This window comes from Clinocottus analis, unplaced genomic scaffold (genome assembly GCF_023055335.1).
Source record: "Clinocottus analis isolate CAN_PGR_092001 unplaced genomic scaffold, fCliAna1.0.p SCAF_6, whole genome shotgun sequence".
Classification (NCBI taxonomy): Eukaryota; Metazoa; Chordata; class Actinopteri; order Perciformes; family Cottidae; genus Clinocottus; species Clinocottus analis.
This window is the reverse complement of record NW_027176218.1, coordinates 13,393,178-13,419,683: the sequence shown is the minus strand read 5'-3', so window position 1 is coordinate 13,419,683 and position 26,506 is coordinate 13,393,178. Positions and strand designations below refer to the sequence as shown.

At 40.3% G+C, this 26,506-nt stretch overlaps 1 protein-coding gene across 2 annotated transcripts in view; it reads left to right on the top strand.

Annotated features, from left to right (window-relative positions):
* The window catches only part of banp (BTG3 associated nuclear protein), a 33,899-nt gene extending 7,687 nt beyond the window's left edge, over positions 1–26,212 (top strand). Inside the window, exons 8-13 of one of the 2 annotated variants that reach the window (XM_068602875.1) lie at positions 1,454–1,612; positions 4,640–4,761; positions 5,764–5,835; positions 7,710–7,754; positions 21,579–21,719; positions 24,875–26,212. In XM_068602875.1, the coding sequence (XP_068458976.1) occupies positions 1,454–1,612; positions 4,640–4,761; positions 5,764–5,835; positions 7,710–7,754; positions 21,579–21,719; positions 24,875–24,991 (656 nt within the window). In that variant the 3' untranslated portion in view covers positions 24,992–26,212. The remainder of the gene's footprint in view (positions 1–1,453; positions 1,613–4,639; positions 4,762–5,763; positions 5,836–7,709; positions 7,755–21,578; positions 21,720–24,874) is intronic. The other variant, XM_068602874.1, reaches the window with a different exon arrangement.
* The last annotated feature ends 294 nt before the right edge of the window (positions 26,213–26,506 follow it).

Genomic DNA, 26,506 nt, shown 5'->3' with positions numbered 1-26,506 from the left:
AAAAAGCAGCACTGGATTTAACTCAGAAATAGACTACAGTCTCTATTCCCAATGCGGGTTACAACAACATGCATTCCTCATTGCACACTAGCATTAATATGCAGAACATTGTATAACATACCAGACTGCAAATGACAGGCACATGTCTGGTCGAAGGCTCCTAATTGGGTCACCCTCAATTCAGTCAACTGAAGAAGCAGTCAGGGCTATGAGGGTAGACAGATTATAACAGTCATTTAGCTATATACTATATTTATATGGTTCTCATTGCTGTGCAAAGAGGGGCTATGTTAGCTTTCGCCTTTCCTTCAGAGTGCAGCTTCTGCCCCCTGCAGGAGGCTTTAGTAAATATCCCCCATGGCACATATATGAGGCATGCAGAGGCTGGAGCAGGGCCAAGTGACTTTTGGGTGACTCATTCGGCCTGCGTTAAAAAATGAAAAGGAATGAAGGCACAAGTGCCCTGCCTGCCTGTGCAGGACCCATCAAGTGTGAAAGAGCTTCCATAGACTGTCATCTCCTGATCCACAGATATCCCTCAGCTTCTCATTTTCTCTCCTCGGGCTGTAGCCTCGTTTTTAATTTATATAGAAATGAGCTGTCAAGCGGCTCACCCCCTTTGAACACGTCATAACACAGAGATACACAGCCACTAAATACAGCTGCATCCAGTCTTACTAAGGAGGGAGGGGTGAGGGACGGTCATTAGGCTTTTCAAAGGGTAAGTGGAGCAGTAGTAAACAGAATCCTGACAGGTATTTTCATCAGTTTTCATACACGTTCACATTGATTGCAGATTAAGTGGCCCTCTCTCAAAACACCCTGCCCTCTAGCCAATCAGACAGCTTACCACATGTGCCTATATCTATTATATTGCAGCTGTCTGTTGCTTTCTTTTACCGTGAGAGATGGCAATCAAGTTTTGTAAAGACTAAATGCAGGCATGTAGGCTGTACAACTTAATGCTGACACTGCTGAGAGAGAATAAAGTTTTCCTTCAAGCCTCTGATATACACCTCTTCATGCTGAGATTAGAAATATGATTTAATTGATCGATAATGCCTTGCATGCAGGTGTGCTGTGGTTGATGTGCCTAATTAGCAGCGCAGCTGCATCAATAATTGATGCATAAACAGTTCTCCGTCATCCATCTGAAACAAATGGAGACTTTAAAGATTAGGAGGTGCTTTGAATTAATAAAGTGTTGTTTATTATTTCACAGATGTGATGTACTTGTCCAGAAATCACACAACTGTTTTGAGTTTGATTTCACTAAAGCTCAAAGGAGACAATTTTGTGAACATTTTAGAGAAAAATCATAACGACACAAAAAAGAACATAACCTCAGCACAGACTCATTTTGAGATATGATCCACGCATGCAGAACCAGACTAAGAATATTGTATTATTCACACAACACGTGATTACCTTTTACCTCTCTGTGTCCAAACAGGCCACTTGTTCCACAAATTTGGCATCACTGAGTCAGACTGGTACCGCATCAAGCAAAGCATTGACTCAAAGTGTCGAACTGCCTGGAGACGCAAGCAGCGTGGCCAGAGTCTGGCTGTCAAGAGCTTCTCCAAACGCACACCTCGCGGTACATCCGGAGGTAAAGTACAGATGATCATCCAGGGGCTGTAAAGCTGTATTTGTATAACTTTCTGGGCATCGCGACCACGGTTCTTGTCTTTCAGGATGTTGTCTCGTTGTGTTAGTGTTTATATGAAGACACAATAACTCAAGAAAAAGACATAATAGCGACTTCATATTCACACCACACCTATACCCTATTATTTATTCATGTGGCCTCATTAACATCCATACGAAGGACAATTGATTTTCTTTAAACAACTAAATATGCTGTTCGGTTCAGAAGTTGTATAAATATTGACTATATGTTATGTGACAGCCAATTAGAACGAGAGACACAGTGTTATTCACTCTCTATCACTCTTTATTTAAATCAGAAGAACAAATCAGCATTGGCAAGCAAGTATGGCAAATCACAACACACAACATATTATAGTGTAGGTCTGAGCCTCCCACTGCTCAATAATAAAAAAAGCTAAAACATGGGCAAGGGGCTGAGAGTTGAAACCACGGTCACTTTGTATGACAAAAGCCCCGACGCAGCGTTCACAAATATGACAGCTACAGTAACATGGAAAATAGTGATATGACATGGGGCAATGATTCTAATGAATTTACTGTTTCTCGGACCCCAAACGAGACAAGAATTAGCTCGCAGACCCACTGCTACACTCCCTGCTGCTGGGAGCCTAATTCACAGAGACTATGTCCCCACTTGCCGCTCAGAGGAGGGACCTTTAGACCCAGCGCTGCCGCTGGCCACTAAGAGGGGGGTCTGATTAGAGGTTGTTAACATTCTTTTATTTTCATCACATAGAATAATCCCAAACTATCAACTATATCTACAAATTTTCATTGCAAGATCAGGGCTGCCTGTAAATGGGAGATCAGTTGAGTTGATCGATTAGAAATAGCAATATTTAAACCTGCATTGATGTGTCATCATAGTACAAACAATTTAGTTTACCACTTAAAAACAGGTTTAAGTGTTACTTTTTTTAACAAATCTTATTTGGACAAGATTTTAAAATCCTTTTGAAGTCAGAGTCAGGATCTTCTTAGTTATTTCAGAAAGAAAAAGCATTTAGAACCTTCTGCCACCTTTCTTGTGAAATGCGTTGGGAGTGAGCACATTGACATGTAACTGCATCGTCTGAGAAAAATAACACCTACCTGGCTCCACTCTTTTTAAGTCTTTATCTTCTGATAACGTTGCTACGCATTTCGGTCTGTTTTCTAATCAAACAAGTTGCATAGTTGTGAGAGTCAAGTACCGACCAAAAGGAGACATCTGCTGCTGTTTCTATTGGTTATGGACCAAGGACACCATCACTGGTTGTTATTATGGACTGGTTTTCATGGAATAACATGTTATATTAGTTGGTTCGTAGTTATGGAAGATTTTTTTTAATTATTTTAATCTGTGGATTTGAACTGGTGCTCAACTAATTTGAAATAAATACATGAAGAAGGTTCTAAGCTTAGTTAGTCAGCCTCTTTAATTTGATCACCTTGATAGGTATGGCTTTGTAATATTATTTACTATGAATAGGCACCAATGGATTTATTTCAAATGTTCCTGGTTTGTCCACCGAAAGGCTTTCCATTAGTATGACAGTGGTCTGAATGGATTTGGTACTATCAATTTTGGCCTGACCAGTGAACTACCGAGGTACATCTACAACATTTACATACACCCTTTTTTCACTCGTTAGCTGTTTCACACCAAAAGACAAAGGATTCAAACAGGTCCTTTGTTGTCTCAGTGCCTGTTTTAAAACTTTGCAAATAGTCAACAAAAAGTGACACAAACTCATACAGGACTTATTCCACTAGCTATAATAAAGGTATTTTAAGACATTAACTCAATTGCAGATGCAGTGTGTCTTGCTGCACATGGTTGTAATCTGCACACAATGCCTGCTGTCCTTCCCTCCCTGTGAGCCATCACCTCTCACCTCAGATCAGGGAAAAGTAAGACTGCGGGGAAAAACCCAAATATCCTGTGAGTGCTCAGGATTGTGAGGCCATTCCTTTTCAGGCCACACACACCATAGCATACAAAACAAATACTAGGTCCGATGGACAAACATGCAAAAACACACACCAAACAGTTATTCCTTCCTTAATCTGATTACACAATTCTTCTGCTTTGAAAACTATTATTTATCAGTGAACCAGCAAACGGAGATCAGACAAAAACTGTAGTTTCACAAGCCACTTGGCTCTCTCTTCCTCATCTGGCAAACAAAAGTCCTGAGGATTATTTACATAATACAGTACATAGCAGTAATAACCAAAGAGAGCCTTACTTTTCAAAGCAGCACAACACAAAACAGAATGTTGTATGTGTATGCACTATGTGCTGTATGTTTGTAATGTTTATATCTACATTTCCTTTTTCCATGATCAAGAAAATAGTCCGACTGCCATTCCTCATAGCTGTTAATTGATGCAAAGTCTGTTTCCCAGAAATGACCTAAAATCCTTTCAGTCCGCACTTCTCCCAAATATTCTTTTTGTTGCTGCACATTTTGACATCTCACAGAAAAGGTGCAGTTTTGTTTAGTTTCTTGCGGTTTGTACAAGCTCCAATGTCGATGAGCACTTTGCTGTCTTTGATTGCTTAAAGGTGTCTGGAGGTCTTTTTTTTCTTTTAGAGCTGCATTGGGTGATGCGACAGGTCCACGCAGGGGTTTCAAACTGCTGATGCGAGAGTGGGTGTTTAGACTGAGGCCTGGCGTTTGTGTTTGGCTGAGACCATGGATGTGTTTGGATGGCTATCTGGAGAGCCCTTGTTGTGTATTTAGGCATTTGATAAAGTATAAACACAGCATCATGCAGCAGATGGCCGGGGAATTAGCCAGGTCTTTTACAAGATGTTGCTAAGGGCCCTTGCCTGATGTATGGGTGTTTGTTGGTTTGTGTGTCTGTGTCTTAGAGACTTCATCCCTATTTCTGATGAATTATTTGCGATGTAATTCTGACCTACTTCCACTGCTCACATAAATGCACATTTGACCAAGCTGTTTGTCCTCCTAACCAGAGGGAGGCATGTCAGAAGAAACAGGCCAAATTGAGACGGCCACCCAGCAAACATTGCACTACACACTGGCCAATCAACAAGTCCAGTTCCACCGGATCGGGGAGGATGGACAAGTTCAGGTGGTGAGTGTCAGACATTTAATTCTTAAATATTTATCTGAATCCATCCATAAAAAAAAGTACAACAACGTATTAACACAACAACGTATTCTCTAACAGCAAGAGTATGAGCCTCAATGCTGTCATATGGGGGTCCGACAGAGCAGATTTATAGTGCAGGGGGAAAGATCATTCCACCCACCAGAGTGACACATGGAGCATTCTGCAGAAATACAGAGCAACTTATGTGGGCTGACAGGAAGGAAGTGACTTGACCGTTCCTATCTTGTCCCCCTTGTGTCCTAAAATCCCCACAAATACCTTGGTTCAACAAGCGATGGACAACTTCAATAAACTCTATGGCCTGTTTAAGGTCTTAAATATATCTGAGTTTTCAAGGTACACATTGATGAAAGTGATTAAGTGTCGTGTATTACTCCAAGGTTTATCATTAGATGTACAGTTATTTATTGAGTGCAAGCATTTTGGACCAGTGTTGTTTAATGTTGTGTATTCAAACAACTGGTGACAGATACACACAAGCTGTGAGACGATGTTTGCCACAGGTTTTTTTGTGTGAGGAATTAAGTGCACGTGTATGAGTTGCAAAGTTAGTGTTTCTAACTAAAAGATATAAATTATTACTCATTATCTGATGATGTACATGAACATTCTGCTGTGAGGCTTCCTATCGAGTCATTGGCATACACTCTCTGTAATGGCAGTGACACAGTACCAAGCTTCTTTCCTGTGATTTGAATGTATGTTTAATCCACTTATTTAAATAACTTAGACTAAACTAAAAAGTAAGTAAAAAGTAAAAGTAATACATTTTAATCTGTATGTGGGGGCCTGATTATTGTTTAAAGAGGGACTTAAAAATGTGTGGACCTGTCATTTAACCACAATTTGTATATGTAATTTGTGTATGATGATCATTCCTAGATTTCTTTGCAGTAGAAAATCACATTGAGGATTAAAATGTATCCAGCTTCGGCTTTTTCATCCTTTATACTTGTCTCTCAGATTCCTCAGGGTCAGCTGCACATTGCCCAGGTGCCACAAGGAGAGGAGGTGCAGATCACACAGGACAGTGAGGCAAGTGTCTGTGTGTGTTTATGTGAGAACGAGAGAGAGAATAGAGAAACTATGAGCCACTTTCTTGAGTCATTCTCAAGTCAAACACGTTGGTCTGGAGAATTTGTCTCCAGAGCTTTACAAAATGAATGTTGTCTACTTTCGTGTGGGAGTGCCAATATTGTGTTCGAAGTCTGGTTTTTAATTTGATCGACTTCAGGCTAGCTGATGACTTGCATCGTTTGACTGGCCAGTTGAAACAGTCCACTATGTCTATGTGAGCCTGTAAATAAAGTGAATGCATCCTGGATTGCCCTGTGCAATTTCTACGGGACTTTACAGACACAAGGACTTTTGTTTTTTATTTAGCTATTATTTTTTTCGCAATTAATGCAAATTTGCAAGAATTGAATCAAGCTTTTTGTTGAGAACAGTAATCAACTATCACACACACAGATGCTTAAAGATATATCATTTTGCATCGATACACTACATTTGGGCTGAAAGGTTTCTCATACATTATTTGGGTCATTAACAAAAAAAGCTTGCCAATGCATTATTCTATAAATACAGTTTATACAATTTTTCATTTGTCAAATAGGTTTGGTAGGAGTCATTGTCAGTGTGTTTCAGTTTGACTCGAATGCACAAAAGCACACTCGTAATGCACACAAGTAATACCTGTCAACATTTAAGTCATTAGTGAATTTTAACAAAAGCAGATGTCCCGTAATGTTTATATATCCGCTTGCTTTTGCGTGGGGTTATGACTTTTCTTTCCACATAATGCCCAGATGTCCCCACTAGACATGCACTCTGAATGCACACACAGCCGGCCATTTAAAATCAAATTCCAAACCACACCGACTGCTGACGAGGAATTTCCACATCAGCATCATTGTTAGTGATATTTTGTGGATGTGGAAGAGAGATTTATTACAAGGCCCCGGTCTATATACACACATACACTTCTAATCACACATGCCACACATGCATGACAGCTTGACACTTATGCGAAAGCAATTGACACCTTGCCCAAGTGTTTTTCTCATTTCCTCTTTAGTGGTGCTTAAGGACACTCAAAGTTAGAGATACACGATTGAGTGAGAGAGGAGTGAATTGGAGGCTGAAAAGCTCTAAAGCCTTTCCTGCTCTTTGTGGCTGAGCCCAGTTTTTTTTCTCCTCTCTCCTTCCTATTCCATGGTATTGTTTGTTTTTTGGAGTTCAAAGCTTAGCAACAAAATCCCACTTCTCTCAACTGCCACTCTTACAATATGTTTTCATTAGGAATGGGCCTCTTTCATCAAAGTCATTGGTTTTAGCGTGCTTAAAAAGGAAATGAGCTCGTTGAGAGAATACACTGCTCTTTGGCCATATGGCAGCACCGACAGCATTTGATATATACATGAATTACAAATTAACAAGAGAAAACAACTAACATTTGGGGTTGTCTAAATCTGGCTACGATGTCCTTTTCTTATGTGGTCTTGTAAACGTCACTGTGGGTGTTCAAAGTCTTTACGATGGTCATTGCATCTTTATTAGGCTGCGATAGGCTTGTGCCTTTGTGAATGGATTTCTATTGTTGTTTACAAAAGTCTTTTTATAGATTTTTTTATTTTTAAAAATATAAATTACACAATTGTTGACAAATATACAAGGACATTGCCTCCACTTCTCACTCTTATGTCATCATGTTGAGAGTTCAGTTTATCACCTTTTAATGGCTGGAATCACCCTGTAACGATGCAGGTTCTACTAATCTGTTGTCCGTGCAAATTAGTGTGAATAGGAGGGCAAAACAAACATTCTTGGCTGTTTGGTAGTGGCTAAATTAATATATGTGTGTATATTATGGCATCAGGCCTTTGACGTGACGTGTCTCTCTATTTCAGGGAAATCTCCAGATCCACCAGGTACATGTTGGTCAGGATGGACAGGTAAGAACACGTTCACAATGAACTCATTAGGAGTCACAATACACAATTAAGTCCATGCTGTAGACCAGGAGTCAGCAACTCTGTGGCTCCAGAGTCGCATGCGGCCATTCAGCTTCTCTGTTGCGGCAAAAAAAAGACAAAAAGAAAGACAAAAGTTTTATTTTACTGTATTTTTTTTGCAGTGGACAATCTTTAAAAGGGAACTCCTCTCAACGTTTCAAGTGATACAATGTCACTGAAAATAAAAAACAATTGTAATATTTTTTTAACTAAAATGTGCTATGACATCATATTACAGCGCTGTCAAGCTTCGTTCCCTGCACGTGGCTAATCATGATTTGCAGAGCCCCGCCCTCTGTAAACTATCAAAGGATAAAACCGTTTTATTTTTTAACTCAACAAGAAAAGTAGAGTGCGTGGACTAATCCATTTGCTTTCACTGCCATTGATGCTGGTTTACCTGTATGCTTGATATATGCCGAGAAATTAGCAAACAACAAAAAAATGTAGTTTTCGAAGATATATCCAAAACAAGCACACAGCATTTGGATAGCCGCCCCCTGCTGTAGATGATACGCCACATATTTGCATCACTTGCTACTTTTGTGCTTAAAGTAAAATAACTATTTAAAAAACAGAAGCAGAATGGTCAATGTGTTTGGTTTTGTGTTTAAAAAAAAAAATCTAACCCAGAATGTCAGCCACCTATTTATGCTCCAATATCAGGATATGAATTATCTCACTAAATTGTAGTGATACTGTATATTTGTCTCTCTTCATACCATAAAGTTGTGGTTCTGGACAAAAACAAACAAACACACTTGCCTTACTTTTTTGCTAACTCTGTTGCACAGTGATTCAACAATTTCTTCTTATCATTTTTGCCGTGTTTTGAGTACTTGTACTCCGATACTTACTGAGCACAGATCTGATGAATTAATAGGCTGTATGCTTTTAGGTGGATCTGAATCAGACTTTAATATAATTTCAACTTAAGAAATAAATATAACAAATAAAAAGAGATATACTTTTATTCAATTGTTATTAATTATTAAAATAATACATTAAATATATTTATTTATTTATTTATTAAGCCCTCTAGTAAATCTTGGTAAATGTGTATCATACTTTTGTATGATACCTATTTTCTTTATCATTCAAAAGCATCACACAAACTATTCAGTTTGAAGTTATAATGTTGGTCTAATTAGAAACATACACTCCAAGTGTTGATGTCTTAGTCCAGTTTTCCCCCCTCCATCTCTGTCTTGGATGTTTTGGACCAAGGGCCCTTCCTGTTTCTCTGTTCTTTCCGTTGATATCCAAGCGAGAGTCTGGATCAAAGCAGAGCCGGCCAGTACGACCACATATGGACGCCTGCAGACCAAAACATCATTTTACATTCATGAATTCATCATGTTTGTCAAAAAGCAAGATTTAGGGAAGGAAGTTATTTCTCACACTGCCCATCTGGTGGTTAAACTGTTTTGTGTTATTTTATTAGGACAGGTGTTTTTTCCCCTCCTTCTAATATGTGGAGGCTACACATATTCATTCTTAGGTACAACACAGTATATTATTTTCTTGAGTTTAAAGACGCAATAAGACCACATTACTTCTTGCGTCCAACTCTTGGAGTAAAAATTGTTGCAAATCGGTCAAAACAAGGCGACAATTAATTCAATCTATTTTTCCCTCTGTAGTAAATAGTCTTGTCAAGATACCAACATGATGACTTTGCTAATTCAGGAAAAGTAATGTGATCATAGTTTACACAACATAGAACTTACACTTTATTTTAATAATAATAAATCTACTCATTAATAACATACATGGTACGCAGTAGACTGATATTCCCTTTGCAAGCGTTCATGTGATTTCTTTGATGGTTTACTTTCTATTTGCAACCAGATAGCATTCATTAAACAGTTTATTGAGCTCTTAATCAGACTAGATTTAATAGGCCCCAAACACACTTAAAGCGACTGTTACGTGTGTTTTTAAGGGCACGTATTGACTTAAATGGATGCATGTGCACTTAAAGCGCTATGAGGGGCGTCAAACTGCTTTGACTTCAATCTTGTTTTGATTCTGGAAAGTTAAGTAATGACCCACTACCAAAGCTGTTTTTTTGCAGCCACAGTGCCAATTTGGAGAGAGCTACAAGGATTTTTTCCCCTCAGAGAAACAATGTTTTGTTTTGTTTTCTTAAAGAAATGAATTATCTTGTATAGTTTAATTTATTGTATTAACAAGATGATGCTCTGTCACCTCATGACACCAATGACATTAATAAGAAATATACATATCGAAATAGATAATTTTCTGGCTGATGATTATTACTTCTGTGAGTCATATAGAGGCATCTGTTTTAAAGGCAGAGAGTGGTACTGCAGCACGGGAGACGGTGAGTGGCTTCAAAACAAAAACTTAGATTAAGATCTGTAAGAAGTTGATTATGTAATACTACTTTGAAAGCGCTGTTGTTTATTATGAGCAAAAGGGAATAAGATAATACGATTTTGATCAACATTTACATCTATTTTGTTGTCCGTGTAGTTTTTAACCAACCTGTCATGTTTTATGCTCATTTTCAAACTATCCTTGAGATAAAGATAAACTAGGTCTGTGTAGACTATACCATTCAATGGGAAAATAACTCTCAAGTACATCTTAATTTTCGAATGATAAATATTGTATAATGGGCTGAAGTGGAAGGCACCCAATGCATTCACTATAATCAAGTCAAACCAGGATTGCAATGTACAAAAAAAATGGACTAGATCCTGGATAGCATTAGAGTCAGATAAAAAAAATATACACAAAAATAGCTAGTTAAGTGTTAACATAGCCCACTCCAATATCTCCTTTCATTTGCTTAAAGTAAACCTAAATGTAAGCAGGTAACAATCGTTAACAGCTACAGATAGCCACATTCTGTATTTACAGTTTATTTACAGATGTACTCCATGCATCATTTACTGTGAGCTGAACTCCTTGATATAGTTTACTTGGAGCTAAACTTCTCGGCTATAATCCTGCTGTCGTTGACGAGAGGCGTCATTTGGCAGAGTGATAAAGTGCTCGCGTTTTATGTCGTTAAGTATGATGATAGGCTCTTGGATTGTAATTTGTAGGTGGAGAAAACATACAAACCAGAACGCACGCACATATGTAGCATGTCAGCCCCCCTAAAAAGGCCTTACGACGCCCCTAGTGTACTGGCATGTTGGTAATGTGTGACTGCATCTGTTATTGTATTATTGGCTCCTTTGCTGTCTGTCTGTGTTTTCACTTAATTGAGGTAGTCACCACACATACCCCCGCAGCTTCTCTGTCACACTCTCTCAAACACACATGCTTGCTTGTGTCCTTAAATGACCCACTCGCTTAGTCTGATGCCAGCATTCTTCTGTTTCATAGGATTTTGACAAGAGATTATATTTATATCATTTCAGACTACATAAGTGTACAACTCCATCACTTCGAGATGTGTCGTATGGTATATGGTATGCTCCTTGAAAGTGCAGTGTGGAATTTGTATGGGCCTTAGTTCGTTTCAGATAGAGACCAAAGGATGCAAGAACAAAAAGCAGCACAGGGGCCTCTATTCCCTCTGCGGTGTTTAGGAGCCTAGTCCAATAAAAACTCTTTTATTTTCACTTTATTTCTAGCTTATACTTTGATTGGGTCTGTAAAATGATACGAGTGCATTGCCTAAACAAACACAGTGACGTATTCTTTAAACTTTTTGTTCCAGGTCAAGCTTTTCACACACATGCAGTGGTACACTACAGTGTATCTTCTGTGTCTCCTCATTTGTATTTTCTTATATTTTCATGGAGCAGAGCGCGACCACCTCTTCCGTCAGCTCTTAAATCTGATGAACCCCAGAACTCGCATGCAGACACTTAAGGGAACTGGGGCCTAAACAAGTATGATATAAGTGATAGCATTTAATTCACAAGATAAATCACCAGATATGGTCACACGCAAATGGCATATTATGTCTCTATTGTGCTTGGTGTAGTGTATCTTGGAGCAGCATTGGTTAAGAACCTCAGACAAAGACAGAACAGTTCACTTAAACCTGATGTGTTTTCTTACATGTCTATTGGCTAGATAGGTTACGTATGATGTCATAGATTTTGTAATCTGGCATTGTTATTGTGTAACCTCTCATTTCCTGGACAAAATCCCCAATTATGATGTAATTGAGAAGATACATCTAAATCATTTATGGAAGCAGATTAGTAATTCCCTCCTCTGATTTCTTTACTTGGATACGGGAAATTAATCGTTTAATTACTTGTAAACGTGCCTTCAAAAAAAATGCATAGTGTGAGTCGTCCTCTTAAAGCTGTCGTTACATTGCCAACAGACTATGATCATACTGTTTCGTTTACATATGCTGTTTTCCTCAAAAAGAATGGCTGTGAATGCTGGAAAAATATATTTAGTATTTTTTGTAAGGTTGCAACTTTCTGTGTTCAATTCTCTGTGATGTGTTCACAGGTCTATTGCATGCTACTGCTGTGGTGCTTATTTATGTCTCCAGAAGTGTGGTAATTTCTTATTGATTATCATTTATGAGAATACAATCGTTTGTGTTTTTTGGCAATACACTTAGCATTAAGACCTTATTTTTGATGGAAACAAATGGAGCGTTGACATGCATTGTCAAGCATTATAATTACAATTAGTACTGCACGGACAAAAATGTACTGCCAAATTTCGTCCCGGTTTGATCGGGAAAAAAATTATTTAGAAATCACTCATGAACTGAAACTCAAACTGAAAGTGATAGTCTTCATTATTTTGCTCACAGGACATTAGTTGTGTATATGTCAGTGTATCAATAAAGCATGCTGTTCAGTAAGTTACCCGGTTATACTCAAGCTTTGATTACTATTGCAAAATGCTCCAGAATTAACTTAAAACAAGATTATTTGTTGTTATTTATGCTCACAGTGCGAACAAACAATAGCAAAAGTGTTGACAGAGCTAACCGTGTTAACCTGAGAGTGCACACGAGTCAGGATGGCATTATCAGCTGTCACAGCCGCATGAGAGCAGTGCAAAGTGACGAGCCTTGAGCCTACCAGGGGGGCACGCTCACATGCACAAACCTGCAGTAAAAGCACGCGTGGCCGGCCCAGCTATGTAAACGGGAAGGGGGGGCGGGCGGGGGGGGGGGGGGGGGAGGGGGGGGCAGATAACGACACACACGGAGAATTCAATCTCTGATTAGGTAGACATTACACCACGACAAAAAATACAACCATCAAACACCAATACTTCAATCCTTATATGATATAGAGATGTGTGTCTTCTGGAGAAGTCCTACAATTGTTTTTTTTTTTCAAGCAACAGGAATGAACTTGGGCCCACGTAGTGAGACTTTGTTCCTTGACTGACTCCACTGTGTGCCCTCTGTCCACTTATCATCATGTTCGATATTGTCACCAGAGATGTACTGCATGCAGTGAACAGCGCAGGGTCCGCATCCCACTATTTACTTCATGTGTTTGTCAAAATGCTCATGCACATATGAAATCTGTGTAGTTCAGTTGGAGATGTTTCTGTATTCACGTTTACGTCAGCCTGTGCCAATTTAGCTCTGAACTTAGTGCAGCTGTGCCAGCTGAAAATCTGAACTAAATTGGATCCAAACCTTTTCCACAAGCTTATAAAACTACTTTCATGCAGACATAAGAGAAGGCAGACTCAAGAAACTATAAAATAACGAGTCTTTTGCTGAACTCCCTCTCTGTCATAGCCTCTTATCTAGTGCCCTTCTCTCTGTGTTGGGAACCTACCCTGCAATGATGCAGACCAAATGGAGGATTGGAAGATGAAAGGAGTGACTGATGAGGAGGAGGATAGATAGAAAAAAGAGATGGGAGAGAGGAAAGCCAAAATGAAACATGGTCTGGAAGAGATGTTTTGTCTCGTTAGGTGGCGGTGCCCTTTACTAGCTCACGTGCCAACAATGGTCTTGGAGGCCTCCCTTTTTCCCCGACCCATCTTTGCTGTCACTCTTCTCATGTGAAAACAGAAAAGAAGGTAAAATTATGTAAAAAATACAACCTGTTGAGTGAGCTCACAGTTTTCACAGAACAATCCCTGTCAAGTAACTGTAAACCAATTGTCGTGTCAGTCCGAGAAATCCAGCAAATCTCAAGAGACCGCTATAAAGCCATGCCAAACTTACTGATCGTGTCATCTGACTGCGACATGAATCAATAAAGGCCTAAAGCCCCCCATTTGGGTGCTTTAGATGTGATTGTCAAGAATCTGAAGACAGCCCCCCCACCCACCTCACTTCCTTTTCTAAATTGAACGTCTGCCACCTCGGACACTCCTGCAGGGCATCTTTATGGTCAGTGGGAGAACTGTGTCCAGCTCGGCACTAGTCCCCCTTGTCAGTGCTATCAGGACCTGTTAACACAGATCCAGTCCAGAAGCAGGATAAATACAGGCAGTATATTGTGCAAGAGTGATGGTGCACCGAGGGAGAAGGACATGTCAGTGAGTTGACGAAGGAGAGGAAGAGGAAAAAGAGGGCCAAACAAAGAAAAGGGAAAAAATTGAGTGAGGTAATAAAGAAAAGATGAAGAGGAAATAGATTAATGAGAGACATCTACTTTTCAATGTCTGTTGTTGGTTAGCCATTGTCAAAGTCTGGTGTTCTAGAGCAGTATCTCTCAAATTGTCATGTACACAAAAAGCACATGCGAGAACAATCCATTAACCTCAGAATCCGGGTGTGATTTGGCCTAAAATCACACTGCTGGCCCATAGCCTGAGTTACTCGGTTGTCCTTTTTCTCTTTCTGCTCAAGAATGGGGTTTCTAATATGTACAAGGGTTGTTGGGATTCCTGTCATTTGAGAGGAGGGTAAAATGAGATGAAAAGATACAAACAAGATGTTTTATGACCAACGTTTAGAGTAAGTGGGACGTACGTAAGCACTCAAGGATTTAGAGGTCTCGCGGTGGATAATGTTTCAAAGGAGTAGTGGTCTGCTCTGTGTGCTGTTGTCATCAAGGCCCGGAGATAAAGGGCCACAGATCAGGAAAACTGTTGTTCTGGGTGTGCGTGTGTGTGTTTGTAACTCAGCATTTTAGAGCAGTGCAGAGGAGGGTACCCCCGTGGTGTTGTCTTTTGTGTTTGTGGGCAGAGCTCTGGGTCGCTGGGGTGTGTGAGTAAGAGGGAACAGATGTTACAGATGAGTTTCAACGTGACTCACCACCAGCACGGACGGGATACAGCCCTGCATCTCAGTCCGAGGCCCATAGTGCTCATTATCCATCAGTTTTACCTCCACCAGGAACCTTTAGAGCAAAAGTTAGTGGATTTGCGTGGGTTCTGGGTTAATTATAACCTGGTTAAAGTAATACATACATGTAAGCAATTTAATCAGAATAGTTAATATGAATACACATTATTTGATTAACTAAACTAGATTACTCATCACTCTTTCCAATGACTCCTGGCATGTAAAATTTCTGGTTTGTTTGTGTGTGCATGCACCACAAAAATGTGAGTGAAATGAATGAAACTCAGTATCTTTGGTGGGGGGAAAAAAAGCATGGGGGAACAATAAAACTTGTTTTCCATGGGAACGATAAAGACACTGCTTACATGAACTGCAACCAAAGATGTTTTGTAGAATCTAGACGACACATTCTTCTGAACATTAACATGACTATTAAATAATTATGCCTGAGAAAGCACAAGCCAGATGGTTGAGATGGATGCGTCTTAAGAGAGACTCCTCTGAATAGTTTGTTTTTAGTTTTTTCTCTTTTTGCAGTTCTGGCAAGTTTACAGGCAGCAGTAAAAGTGATTTTTATCGGATTTGATGTCTCAGTCAAAGAGTCCAGTGTGCTATGTGCTGATGTAAGATGACAGATGTCTTTAAAGGCGCATCTGAGACTTGATGTTGAACTGTTCATGGCTGCTGTGTGTATCAATCGTGCTGATTTCAGGACTCTCTGAGTCCTCTTCAAGGGAGATGGTTTGGAAGTTTGAGTGCTTTAAAGGTCAGTCTTGGGTCACATGCACATGTTAAGTCTTGAAATCTAATTTCCAAAGCATCTTCCTTTTGGTTTTGGATATTTAAAAGGGCGTGCCAGAATCATAAATAAAATCAGCGTTTCACTTCAGTTGTGTCAGAAAAATGGCATTTTATTTAAGAAACGTCTTTGTCATTGTGCATGTGTAGTTTCTTTCTCAATAGATGAAATGACTTGTTCAAGCGGGTATTTTGTGGAGCGTGATATTGTGTTAGTTGAGGTTGACCTGTGCAAATCATTTCCTCTGGCTCCATCAAATTAAACAGGATAATTGGAAACACAATGAAGTCGTTATTCTACATCATGAGATCACAGACATTGTAAAGATTCCATTGTCGATTAGGCTAAGTTTGCAAAAAAACCTTCCCCTTTTTTTTTTCTTAAGAGGGTTTGACTCTTTAAAATGGCTGTTATTTTTGTCCTCAGTTGCCTTTTGATTTGCTGGTTCTGGATCAGAATTCAAGTCGAGCTGGTTTTGTCATAAAACATCTCTGAGTTCTGTCTGAATCAAACTCCCAGTGTTCTGGTGGGAGTCGTAGAGCAAAGGATGCAAGGGAGGATTTGAGTGGATGCAGGTGTTGAGCTCTGGTGTAGAAACTGTGTCAGGGTGTTGGTGGAGATGGGAAGCAATTGGCCGGGTTCCAAGGTCAAGGGTCTTGCAAGACATAAAGACTCATAATACAGATGTATTTCAAAGAATGGTGTGTGGACAGGAGATGGATATATCAGTAATGTATGGTTATATCACTTGTCAGAAATCGGACTTACAACTGCAAATAAGTGACAGAATTCACAAATTATGAGTGGAAAAAAAAAGCAAGATACTCTTTGGCTTTTATTTCAGCTTCTGACATTATTTTGATTTGTATAAAAAGTCCTCTTTTGTCTAGTCAATCATATTATGAGCTGAAGACCAGCTGAAAGCTGAATATTCCTCAGACTCAGAGGTAAAATAAAAAGAGTTCATGCTTGCAGTTAGACATATTCAGGCCAATGTGTTCATTTTTCCAGTCTACATTAAACAATCACTCAGTCCACCGCTGTGTCTATGGGCATCTTTACAGCTAAGTCGCAGCCAAACCGGAGCACCCCTCCCTCCTCTTCCCCTACCCCACCGACCCACCCAGAGCTAATGTTTCTACTTGGACATCTGTCCACGGTTGGCAGTTGCAGATGTTGTTGCCGGCTGTGAAGCTGAGAGGAAGTTCCAGCCTCTCCAAAGTCCAAATGTTTCTTTTTTCATTTCCCTGTTTTGGTTGTTTTTTTGTTTTTTGTTTTCAGATCTGAAAGAAGAGGAGCTATTCCTGCGGCCATGATAGGAACCATATTTTTGTGGCCCTCTTTTTGTTGAGCACAGAAACCCCTGCCTTTTGTGGATGGATTCTTGATGCGTAAAAAAGGAGGATATTATGTTATTGGGGATTCCAGTGTATGTTGATTGCAGCTAGGGTGAAACAATATCTTTAAAAACATACTCGGCTACAAACGCACACATGCACACGAAACAGTTCACTTGTAGTATCATTTGATTCACAGCTGACTTTAACTGAGACCTCCTGTGAGACTGAGACACATAGTATGTGCTTTGTGGAAACATATGTTCTCATTGATGAATTACTCTGAGATTGTTGCATCTCCGAACAACCCATACTTTCTTAAAGCCCCCTTTATTCAAGTTTAACTAGTTTTACATGAAAGGAGAAAAATTACATTAAAAAAAAAACCTTTGACAAGCACAGACGAGGGATGGGCAACGAAGCCTTGTTCATCCAGTTGGTTATTGTCTTTCAGTCTCGGAATTATGAATGTTTTTCGCATTATGCAGATGTTGTTGTTCATGTTTGTGTCTTTGCTCACACATTGCTGTGTTTCCTTAGTGTCCTGGATCCATTACTGAAAGCATTACAGCATCAGCAAAAGATTTATTTTGTTCTTTCCCTATTTTCTCAAGGCCATGGCAGATATAAATCCTGCAGAGAATTTAAGATAGTCTTGATTGTTCAGCGCTCTTCTCTCCATTACTGTGCTGCATTATGAAAACCCTTTAATCCCAATGGGGTGGCCAGTCAGCCGGCACTGATTATTTATGTGTCGCAGTCCCTAAAACTTTGAGATCAACAGTCGCTAACCCACTTAAGATCTGCCGATAGGCGCAGTTTCTGATAAATAGAGCCCACTACGTCAAATCTAATATATTGGTATGCATTTTAAGTGAGTCATACCAGTTTTTAAGCGGTCAAGGCAAAGTTTTCCAGTCAGGGACTTGTCTGCTCCAAGAAAACGCCCCCTCTAACATGTTTTCACCTTATTTTCTAATTTCTTAGTTTCTACTAGCAATAGTGATTGGCTGTTCAAGCAGACTAACTCTGTACTTCAGAAAACATTTCCTTGTAGTAATTCTGAGATTATTCTTGTTTTTGTGTCATTGCCAAACAACTTATTGTGTCGATTATGTGGTATTTGCTGCATGAGGAGTAATTACCATCACTCCTCTCACAATCATGTAATGGTACTAATAGTGTTTAGTATGAACTTCTAACCGTGTTGCAATTATTAAAACAAATCAAGAGTTTTTAGAATTTTAAGAATTTTTCCGTGAGCAAACTTTTCTTGCATCTTCTGTGAAGTAGATGTGCTTTTTTTTTAGGATAGATTTAGCTTTAGGTTGTTTTAGACTGAGTCACACTTAAATACCAGGCATGACAGTAAAACATCCAAATAGTGAAGAGTTGCTCTGATCGAGTCAGTCGTGGGACAGGATGTGGACCCGAGAAGTTCCTGTGTAATTGCTGCCGAGATCTCACACACCGTTCCAACTCTGTAAATGCTTTTCTGAGCCTCCGTGCGCTGCTCCTCACAGCTGAGAATGCAAATGGAGGTTGAGAATCTAATTGAGTTAGACAAGTGTGTAAGATCTCAAGTATCAAACATGGAATATCTTAAAGTGTACACTTAGAATACAGGCACATGATCATGCTTGAGTTTCTTCACACTTACGTTCACATACACACGACTGCAGACAGATGCGCACTTGGCAAAAGCTGCGTTTAACCCTAATAAGAGAACCGTGTGATGAAGTGTGGGGGATAAGGATGGATCTTTGTGGATGTCTGCCATGAAGAAATACTTGACAGCTGGCAATACATTTGGGTTCTCAATGACCGAGCATTGTTTTCGTGGATTTAGGATCTTTGGGATGATTCTTTTTTTGAAGTACATGTGCAATAGTTTGACATTTTGGGAACTACATGTATTCACTGGTGCCAGGAGACAGTTAGCGCGGTTAGCTGTTTCAGCCTGCCCCATGTCTTTATGCTAAGTTAAGCTAACGGGCTGCAGCTTCATACATAAGAGTCATATCTGTCTTCTTTTTTTTACTTTGCGGAAAAGGGCACATAAACTTTTCCCCCAAAATTTTATATTGAACCGTTGAACTTATTAACCCTCCAGGCTAATGTTCTAAATGATCAGGAATGTTTCATGGGTCCTCAAATACAGTTATTCATTTAACCCAGCACAAACAGTCTTCTGCTATATTAAGCGTCTCGCTCACTTAGCCTCAATCTATGTCTGTGCTTGAAGATTCCCGGTGGCAGACTTCTAACACTAATCGCTTCCATCGGGCCGTCCGGGCCTGGTGCATTCTGACGATGAGACGGCAGATTTTGTGGTGAAACTGGTAAAGTCTCTTCGATGACGAGTCAAGTCGGCGGGTTGAGTGGGGGTTAACTGAACCTTTGGGGCCTGTCAGCAACTCCGAACTTCAAAGCAAAGGTTGGGCGGGGGATTGGGATTCGGTGTGGGACTCTGGGATTGGAAGGGTTAGGGGGCAACAAACATCATCTGTAATTGAGGTTTGTGAGGTTTGGGTTTTTCTGCAGGCTTGCATATTCTCCCTTGAATTTTAAAGTCTGTTGAGCTTGTCCCAGCCAGTCCTAGTACGAACTGCAGCTGGAAGAGGACTGAGCTGGAGACCTCACATGACATTGCAAAGAAAGCACACAAAGACAACATGCATATGAAACCTGCCAGACAGAAGACACTGAAAGATGCTTGTGTTCAGTCTTAGGGTATTATAAGATCTTGGAGAAAGATCAGAGACAATGTGGTATTCTGTACGAAAAACACAAGAAGTGAAAGGTAGCTCTAATTTTGTTTCTAATCACATTTATATTTAATTATATTTCAAGGTTATATTATATTATTATATATATTATATACATTATTTTAAGGTTTTAAGGTTGATGCTGGTACATGTTAACACAGAGCTGTGTTTCCACAGGCTGTTTGTGCAGCGACGTTGTATAGCAGCAGGAGCTTAATCAACATTGTCTATGTTTTTAATAATTTCTTTTATATAATTGAAAAAGCCACTTGATTAAAAGGCCTTTAAACTTTTTGAAAAAAGTGTGCCTTCGTACTATCCTCCTTTCTTATGAGGGGGGGAGAGAGGGAGAGGGAGAGAGGAGAGACAGGGAGAGGGAGAGAGAGAGAGAGGGAGAGAGAGGGAGAGGGAGAGAGAGAGAGAGGGAGAGAGAGAGGGGGAGAGAGAGGGGGAGAGAGAGGGGGAGAGAGAGAGAGAGAGAGAGAGAGAGAGAGAGGGAGAGAGGGAGGGAGGGAGGGAGAGAGAGAGAGAGAGATCACCTCCAAAGTTCCCACAATCTGCATCTACTTGAATGGCTGTGTGAGAGAGATTCTTTGTTTCTCTTTCAAAAGAAGGAGAATTGACTAAATTATTGACAACATCTTTCATCGGCCAATTTGTTATTTTAAACAGCATTTCACAAAACACAAGGCTGACTGGATGTTTCCCTCCATCAATCTTTTTTTGTGTCGACAGGGAGATTTATATGTTAATGTGCATGTTTGTTGTCAATTTGAAATCATGCTGTTCAAAGTAATAGCAGAACTTGCTGTTACTTTGTGTGTGTGTGTGTGTGTGTGTGTGTGCCCGCGCATGCGCGCACTTGTACGAGGTCACACACATGGTGCCCTTTGTGTGTTTGTGGTTGTAGTCTATCGATAGGAATAGCCTTAACAAACTAAAGGAATAACCTACAACACTCTGCAGCTGCACTGCGCTTCTCTGTAATTAGTCCGTCAGAGCCACAGAGCTGTAATGTCGCCTGGCTGACTTTCAACACTTTGGGAGATTAGGGTCCCTCTGCGAGGTCTCACCCGCCGTTCTCTGCCATTTTTTTTTTGTGTGGCCTAAATATGACTAAAATTAAATGAACCCAAATAAAATGAATCCTAGCAAACGTATCGCGTTATGGAGCCGAGGAAAACATCTTGTAAAATGATAATTGAATTGAATGGACCATGAAGTTCCTCTCCAACTCGATGTAGAAACAGGATGATATGAGAAGCAGCGAGAACAGCAGGACTGACATGTTTATTTTTATCACTGAGATACTGCCACATGACTATTTCCTTGCCACAAAGTGTCTTGGTGTGTTTGTGAGACACTGATGGCTGTAATCAATAAAAGAACAATAAATATATCAGATAGGACATGAATGAGCCTGTTTGCTGTTTGTTTCCAAGGGGTTGTGCTGTGAGATCACAGAGCTAGTCGGATTGTAGCTTTTTTAACCTTGCTGGCTGGGGGGGGGGGTCTCATTTGTAAATATTATTATGTGGAAACAAAAGAATATTGATTGACTGATGATCAATTTTGAGAATGCACTGAAAACATCAGTTATGGTTGACTATTCTTTTGTCCTCACTCTTACTGTCCTAGGTGCTACGTGGGGCTCAGCTCATAGCAGTGGCATCAGCTGATGGAGGGGCCACAGCCGTAGAGGGCTCCCCCCTCCCTCCCGACATCCAAGTGCAGTACGTCCAACTAGCCCCCGTCGCTGACCACACAGCTGCCGTACAGGTAAAGCAACGCACACAAACGCAAACTCTCCCAGGCTATGGCACACATGTACACAGATGTTTGTAACTGGGTAGCATTCCAAGTGCCAGAGTGTGCATCTATTGTCTGAGCTGAAACAGATCATGGTACTAAATCAGTCCAGCAGTTTTCTTTTTAAGCAGTCCTAATAAATAACTGGTCCTCTTCTTTCCTCAGTCTGTAATACACACTGTAGATCAGGATTCAGTCCTTCAGTGATACCATCTGTGCCGTACGCCCAGAAAATACAAGTCCCAGGATGTCAGGGTTTTTATTTACAAACTGGTTTGTAGAAGCAGTCAGGGTCCCACTCAGTACCATTTCCTTTTATTCATAAAATATATATATATATATAATATGTAATGACACAGTTTCATAAATCATGACATAGAACTACTGATTAAGTAAAAGATACATTCTTTAAAAGTGGATAATATAAGCAAAGAGTGGCCAGTTGTGACTTATAGTAAAAAACAATATATATTTATCCACTTTTTGGAATCCATACACGTCTTCTTGCCTTGTATAATTTTTCTTTTCTCTTTTTGAGAAATTAAGTACCGATAAGCAGCGAAAGGTTTCTGGTTGTTTGGGCTGACACCGGCCTTCTTCTGTCCTATACTGGGTTCATCAGCTTTACAATGAGGCAGAATATATCCTGTAATATTTCACTCATGATTACTGTAATGTTATGATGGAAATATCCGTGCAATTTAGCTGAACTACTTCCAGGTATTATGGGTCTGCTTTCCCCCTGTTGTCGTACTTGTGCTGAAATAAAATACACTCAGCATTCAGTCATTAAGATGAGTGTTTGGAAAAACAGTAATTTAATGAAATTAGGTGGAGCGTTAAAAGGAGAAGAGTAGTAATTGTTAGATATGCCTAAAATCCCTTCATGATTGAGCTTTTTGAGAAACACGCCACATGTGGAATCAGGATGGAGCACAGACACACGACATCATGGTCTTTGAAGTGGTCGCTTTAACTGTGAGGAATATAAAACAACCACCCTTTTCCATTATTGTCTCTGCTTTTCGTTTTCCCCAAAATATATTACATATCACATTTTTTCTAGTCCTGATGTGAGTCTTTGTTGTGTTGTTATCATGTAAACAAAAATAACTTTACATGATTTTAGTTGTGCAAAGTACCAGCCGTACGTGTCTCCTGAAATGCATCTCCTGCAGACAGTCAAGCGCTAGGTTTTGGGGATTTTCCAGTTAAAACGTAGCTCTCTCAGTGAGACACGGTCTTGTTGTCCTTCTGTTGTCTGTAGTTGTCTAGGTAATTGGTTCCCTTCCCCTGTGAGTGTAGAGGTGATTAAAGCGTCCTATATTGATGCATTTTATTGTGTGTAGATCATACGCAAACTGATAAACTCCAGCAAGCATGCAAAATGATTGCCGCCCTATACACTGCATTCCAAGGTCTGTTCTCCATGTTTCTCAGTGCAGCGCGCAATCAGGCTGTTTGTTTACACAACTGATTCGTGAGAATGTTTTTTTTGTTTTTCCTCCTAGTGTTTGATTGTGCTCAGATCTTGACAGAAATCAACAAAGTAGGCAGAAGTCTGATCACTCATCAGCGTTCTGTTCAATGGAGTTTGGGTTCAGTAAGGGCGCAGGGACACACTCAAGGACAGAATGAAACCACTTGTTAACAACGTGCTGTTTATTGCTCAAACTATATTTAAACTTATCAAAAGCAGATTTCAGTCCCAAAATGATGTACGATGTTGAGTGCACAGATGCATCCAGTATGTTCAAGGAGACTTTTCTTTTAATTTTCTCTAATTTTCTCCCTAATTCACCCTAAGGGACTGTACAGAGTAAACTTTACCTCGATCAATCCCACCAATCAATAAATCAACATATGTTTGCAAACAATTAATACATGTAATAGATTGGAGTGGGGGTGAAAATGAAGACGCAGCATTTAGTGGCCTATGCGGCCCGTCTGGTACTGGGTGGGTTATTATCACAGTTGGGTTTTTCAATGTCCCTAAGCATAAACGTTGCTGGCTTTCAGTCCAAAGTTCAAAGGAAGGTTAGCGCTGTTCTTTTTCTCCCTTTTCTGAAAAGCATTGAATCATGTGAATTGCTCTAATCTCTTTCCAGACATATGGTAGCATTTATACAAGTTCTCGAAAAATTACTTAGACTTTTGTATTTATTTATCTCTGCATTTTTTACTCTTTTTTTTAATAGTTTCCATTACTCAAACTAGATGTAGTAGGGGGCAACACACGGAAGGATATTTTGGCATGCCAATGGGCATTTCTGCAAGTTGGTGTTAATCTTCAGATGCAACTTTGTTAATCTCCAACTGAGGTCTAAAGTTGGGTCACAGAGCGCCAACTGCCCGGTCTAACCACGAAGCAATGGATCTATTATCTATGATAATTACCAAATGGGGAACAACGCTTGACAGTTTCCTAATGTTCAATGTTCAAAGTTCTCAATGAAAAACATTGATCGGGTATGTGTTTTACTTAGCCTCTTTACCGCCGGTGGTCACAGTGTGTTGGCCTCATGTGTTGTTGCGTTGCGATGCAGCTGTGCTCCATTCAATGCTGTTGTAGTGACAGCATTCTGCAAGGGAGGATTAAATTCTGCAGGTGTGTTTGAGGGAACCTCTGGCGTACATTTGAGGAAGGAGTGAGTCATTCTTCATGGTCATCATCCAGGACTGAGTCATGAACCTCTCATCTTTTGAGGGTTTTTTACCAACACAATACCTCGCTCTGTCTGACACCGACCACAGAGACAGCCAGAGAGCATTAAAATACAAATAGCTCATCACTTGTCAAGTCTCTCTTCACCTGTCACTCGGCCCTTTTTTTTCGTTCTATCCACCAACTTTCTTCCTCTTTCTTCTCTCTGATACATCTCTCCTCTAATCTCTCTTGTCATTCCTTTGCGCCTTCTATCTTTTTGTCCGTCCACTGTAGTCGTCTCCTCCAATGACACATGGGACTATAGTATGGGTCCTCCGCATCTGTTACTTCACAGAAAACACACTTCTGTTGTAGTCTTTTCATAATGACTCTGATTGGCTGCAGCAGGATGCAACGTCAGATCTCAAAGTCTTCCCAATTATCACCTTTTTCTCATCCTCTCTTCCATGTGTTGCAGGCTGCAGAGCTGGCCCCGGCACTGCAGGCGGACATGGAGGTGAAAGAGGCCATCCAGGGGACTATCCAGGAAGAGAACGGCGAAGTGGTCCAGATCGTTACCTCTGTGGCCACCTGAGAGCCCCGACTGGTTCAACACAGCCCAGAACTCTGCTCCACAGCGAGGCCCGACGAGTCTCGGAGGTTGACAAATGCTCAAAGTCTAAAAAGCAATTAAGTACTGAAGGTTACGGATTTAAAAAAAACAAACAGGGTAGAAGCATTTTTCTGGTATTTTTGTTTTCTCCTGCAATGTCCTCAGTCCATTGCCAACCAGATGTCTCAATGAGGAACTGTTCGCAGAAACTTCAAAAGACCGCGATAATCCCAAATCCACTGTGGTTTTACTGGTGTTTGCATCACCGGAAGGCCATGGCCCACTGCAGGAGATGCAGTGGGATTTCTGTCTAGCCACGGAGGATGCTACTTACGCAGACAATCGGCCTGCCACTTCATCACAGATGCTTGTTTACATCAACTTGGAAAATAGTGGAGTTGAGCTGCTAATCCCAAAACCCCCATAAGGTTTTTTTGGAATTCCTGAATCGCACCCCTCACAACCAGTACGGCGCTCCCTTTCTCGTCGTGTCACGTGGACTGCAGTGGAAAGTAGATGTAACTGAGCACAGCCTCTCTTGGTTGTGATGAATTTGGTTTCCTGTCACTCCCCTTGATCAGTCCATCCTCTATCTCCCAGCTGTCAGCCTTCCTCCACTTTGCTCTTCTCGTTTTCATATTGCTTTAGCTACACAGCTTTGTTTGTTTGTTTCATTTATTTAATTGTATCATGTTGACATGTTTGGGAAGCTTTATTTTTTGAGGTAGAAGACCATGTCATAGAAGAGCTGGTGCCAGTGGTAAGCAGGACAGGTTGCTTGTAGAAAACCAAGGAAACCTTGAAGTCGTTCATCCATCCCCAGTTTTGTCTCTGTGAAAGATACATTATTGTGAATAAAACATGTTCGTGTTTGCCATAAACAGTGTGTTTTTATTTTAGTTTCTTTTTGTATTATCTCGTCAACCGTAGTCATCAAAGTGGCTTCAAAGATGTCCAAGACATGACTTTGCTGTCATCTACGACAAATAGACAACTGAAGAGAGCGTGAAATGACAGTTTCGCTTTGAGGTCTTTATTTATTTTATTTTCTATTTTTGTAAATATGTATCATGGCAACTGCACTAACCAGAGGATTAGCCTACTGTACTGTCAGCAATCATGTTAGCTAAGATTTTACATGGTCTCCACAAGTTTTCTTCAAAAGACATGAATATGTTCCCCTCATTATAGAAATGTCTGTACTGTAATTACAGTTCTTCAAAATCCACTCTGCATGGTTATGTTTTTTCTGTCTGTTGTGATGCTCCGCTGATGATGAATACATTTGCTGTCTACAGTAAAAGAGATAAGCGAGACACTCTGAGGCTGTGTGTTGGTTTGGGGAAGGTTCCCATGCTCACGGTGATGTAATGGTGTATTTTGGAGTTGAGGGGAAGGAACCGGGCGACAAAATGAACTTGATAGAACAACATCCACAGTCTTGGCTGCTTCCTCTCGTTTCCCTTCAGTCTGTTGTTGCTGTCTCTGACCCCCTTT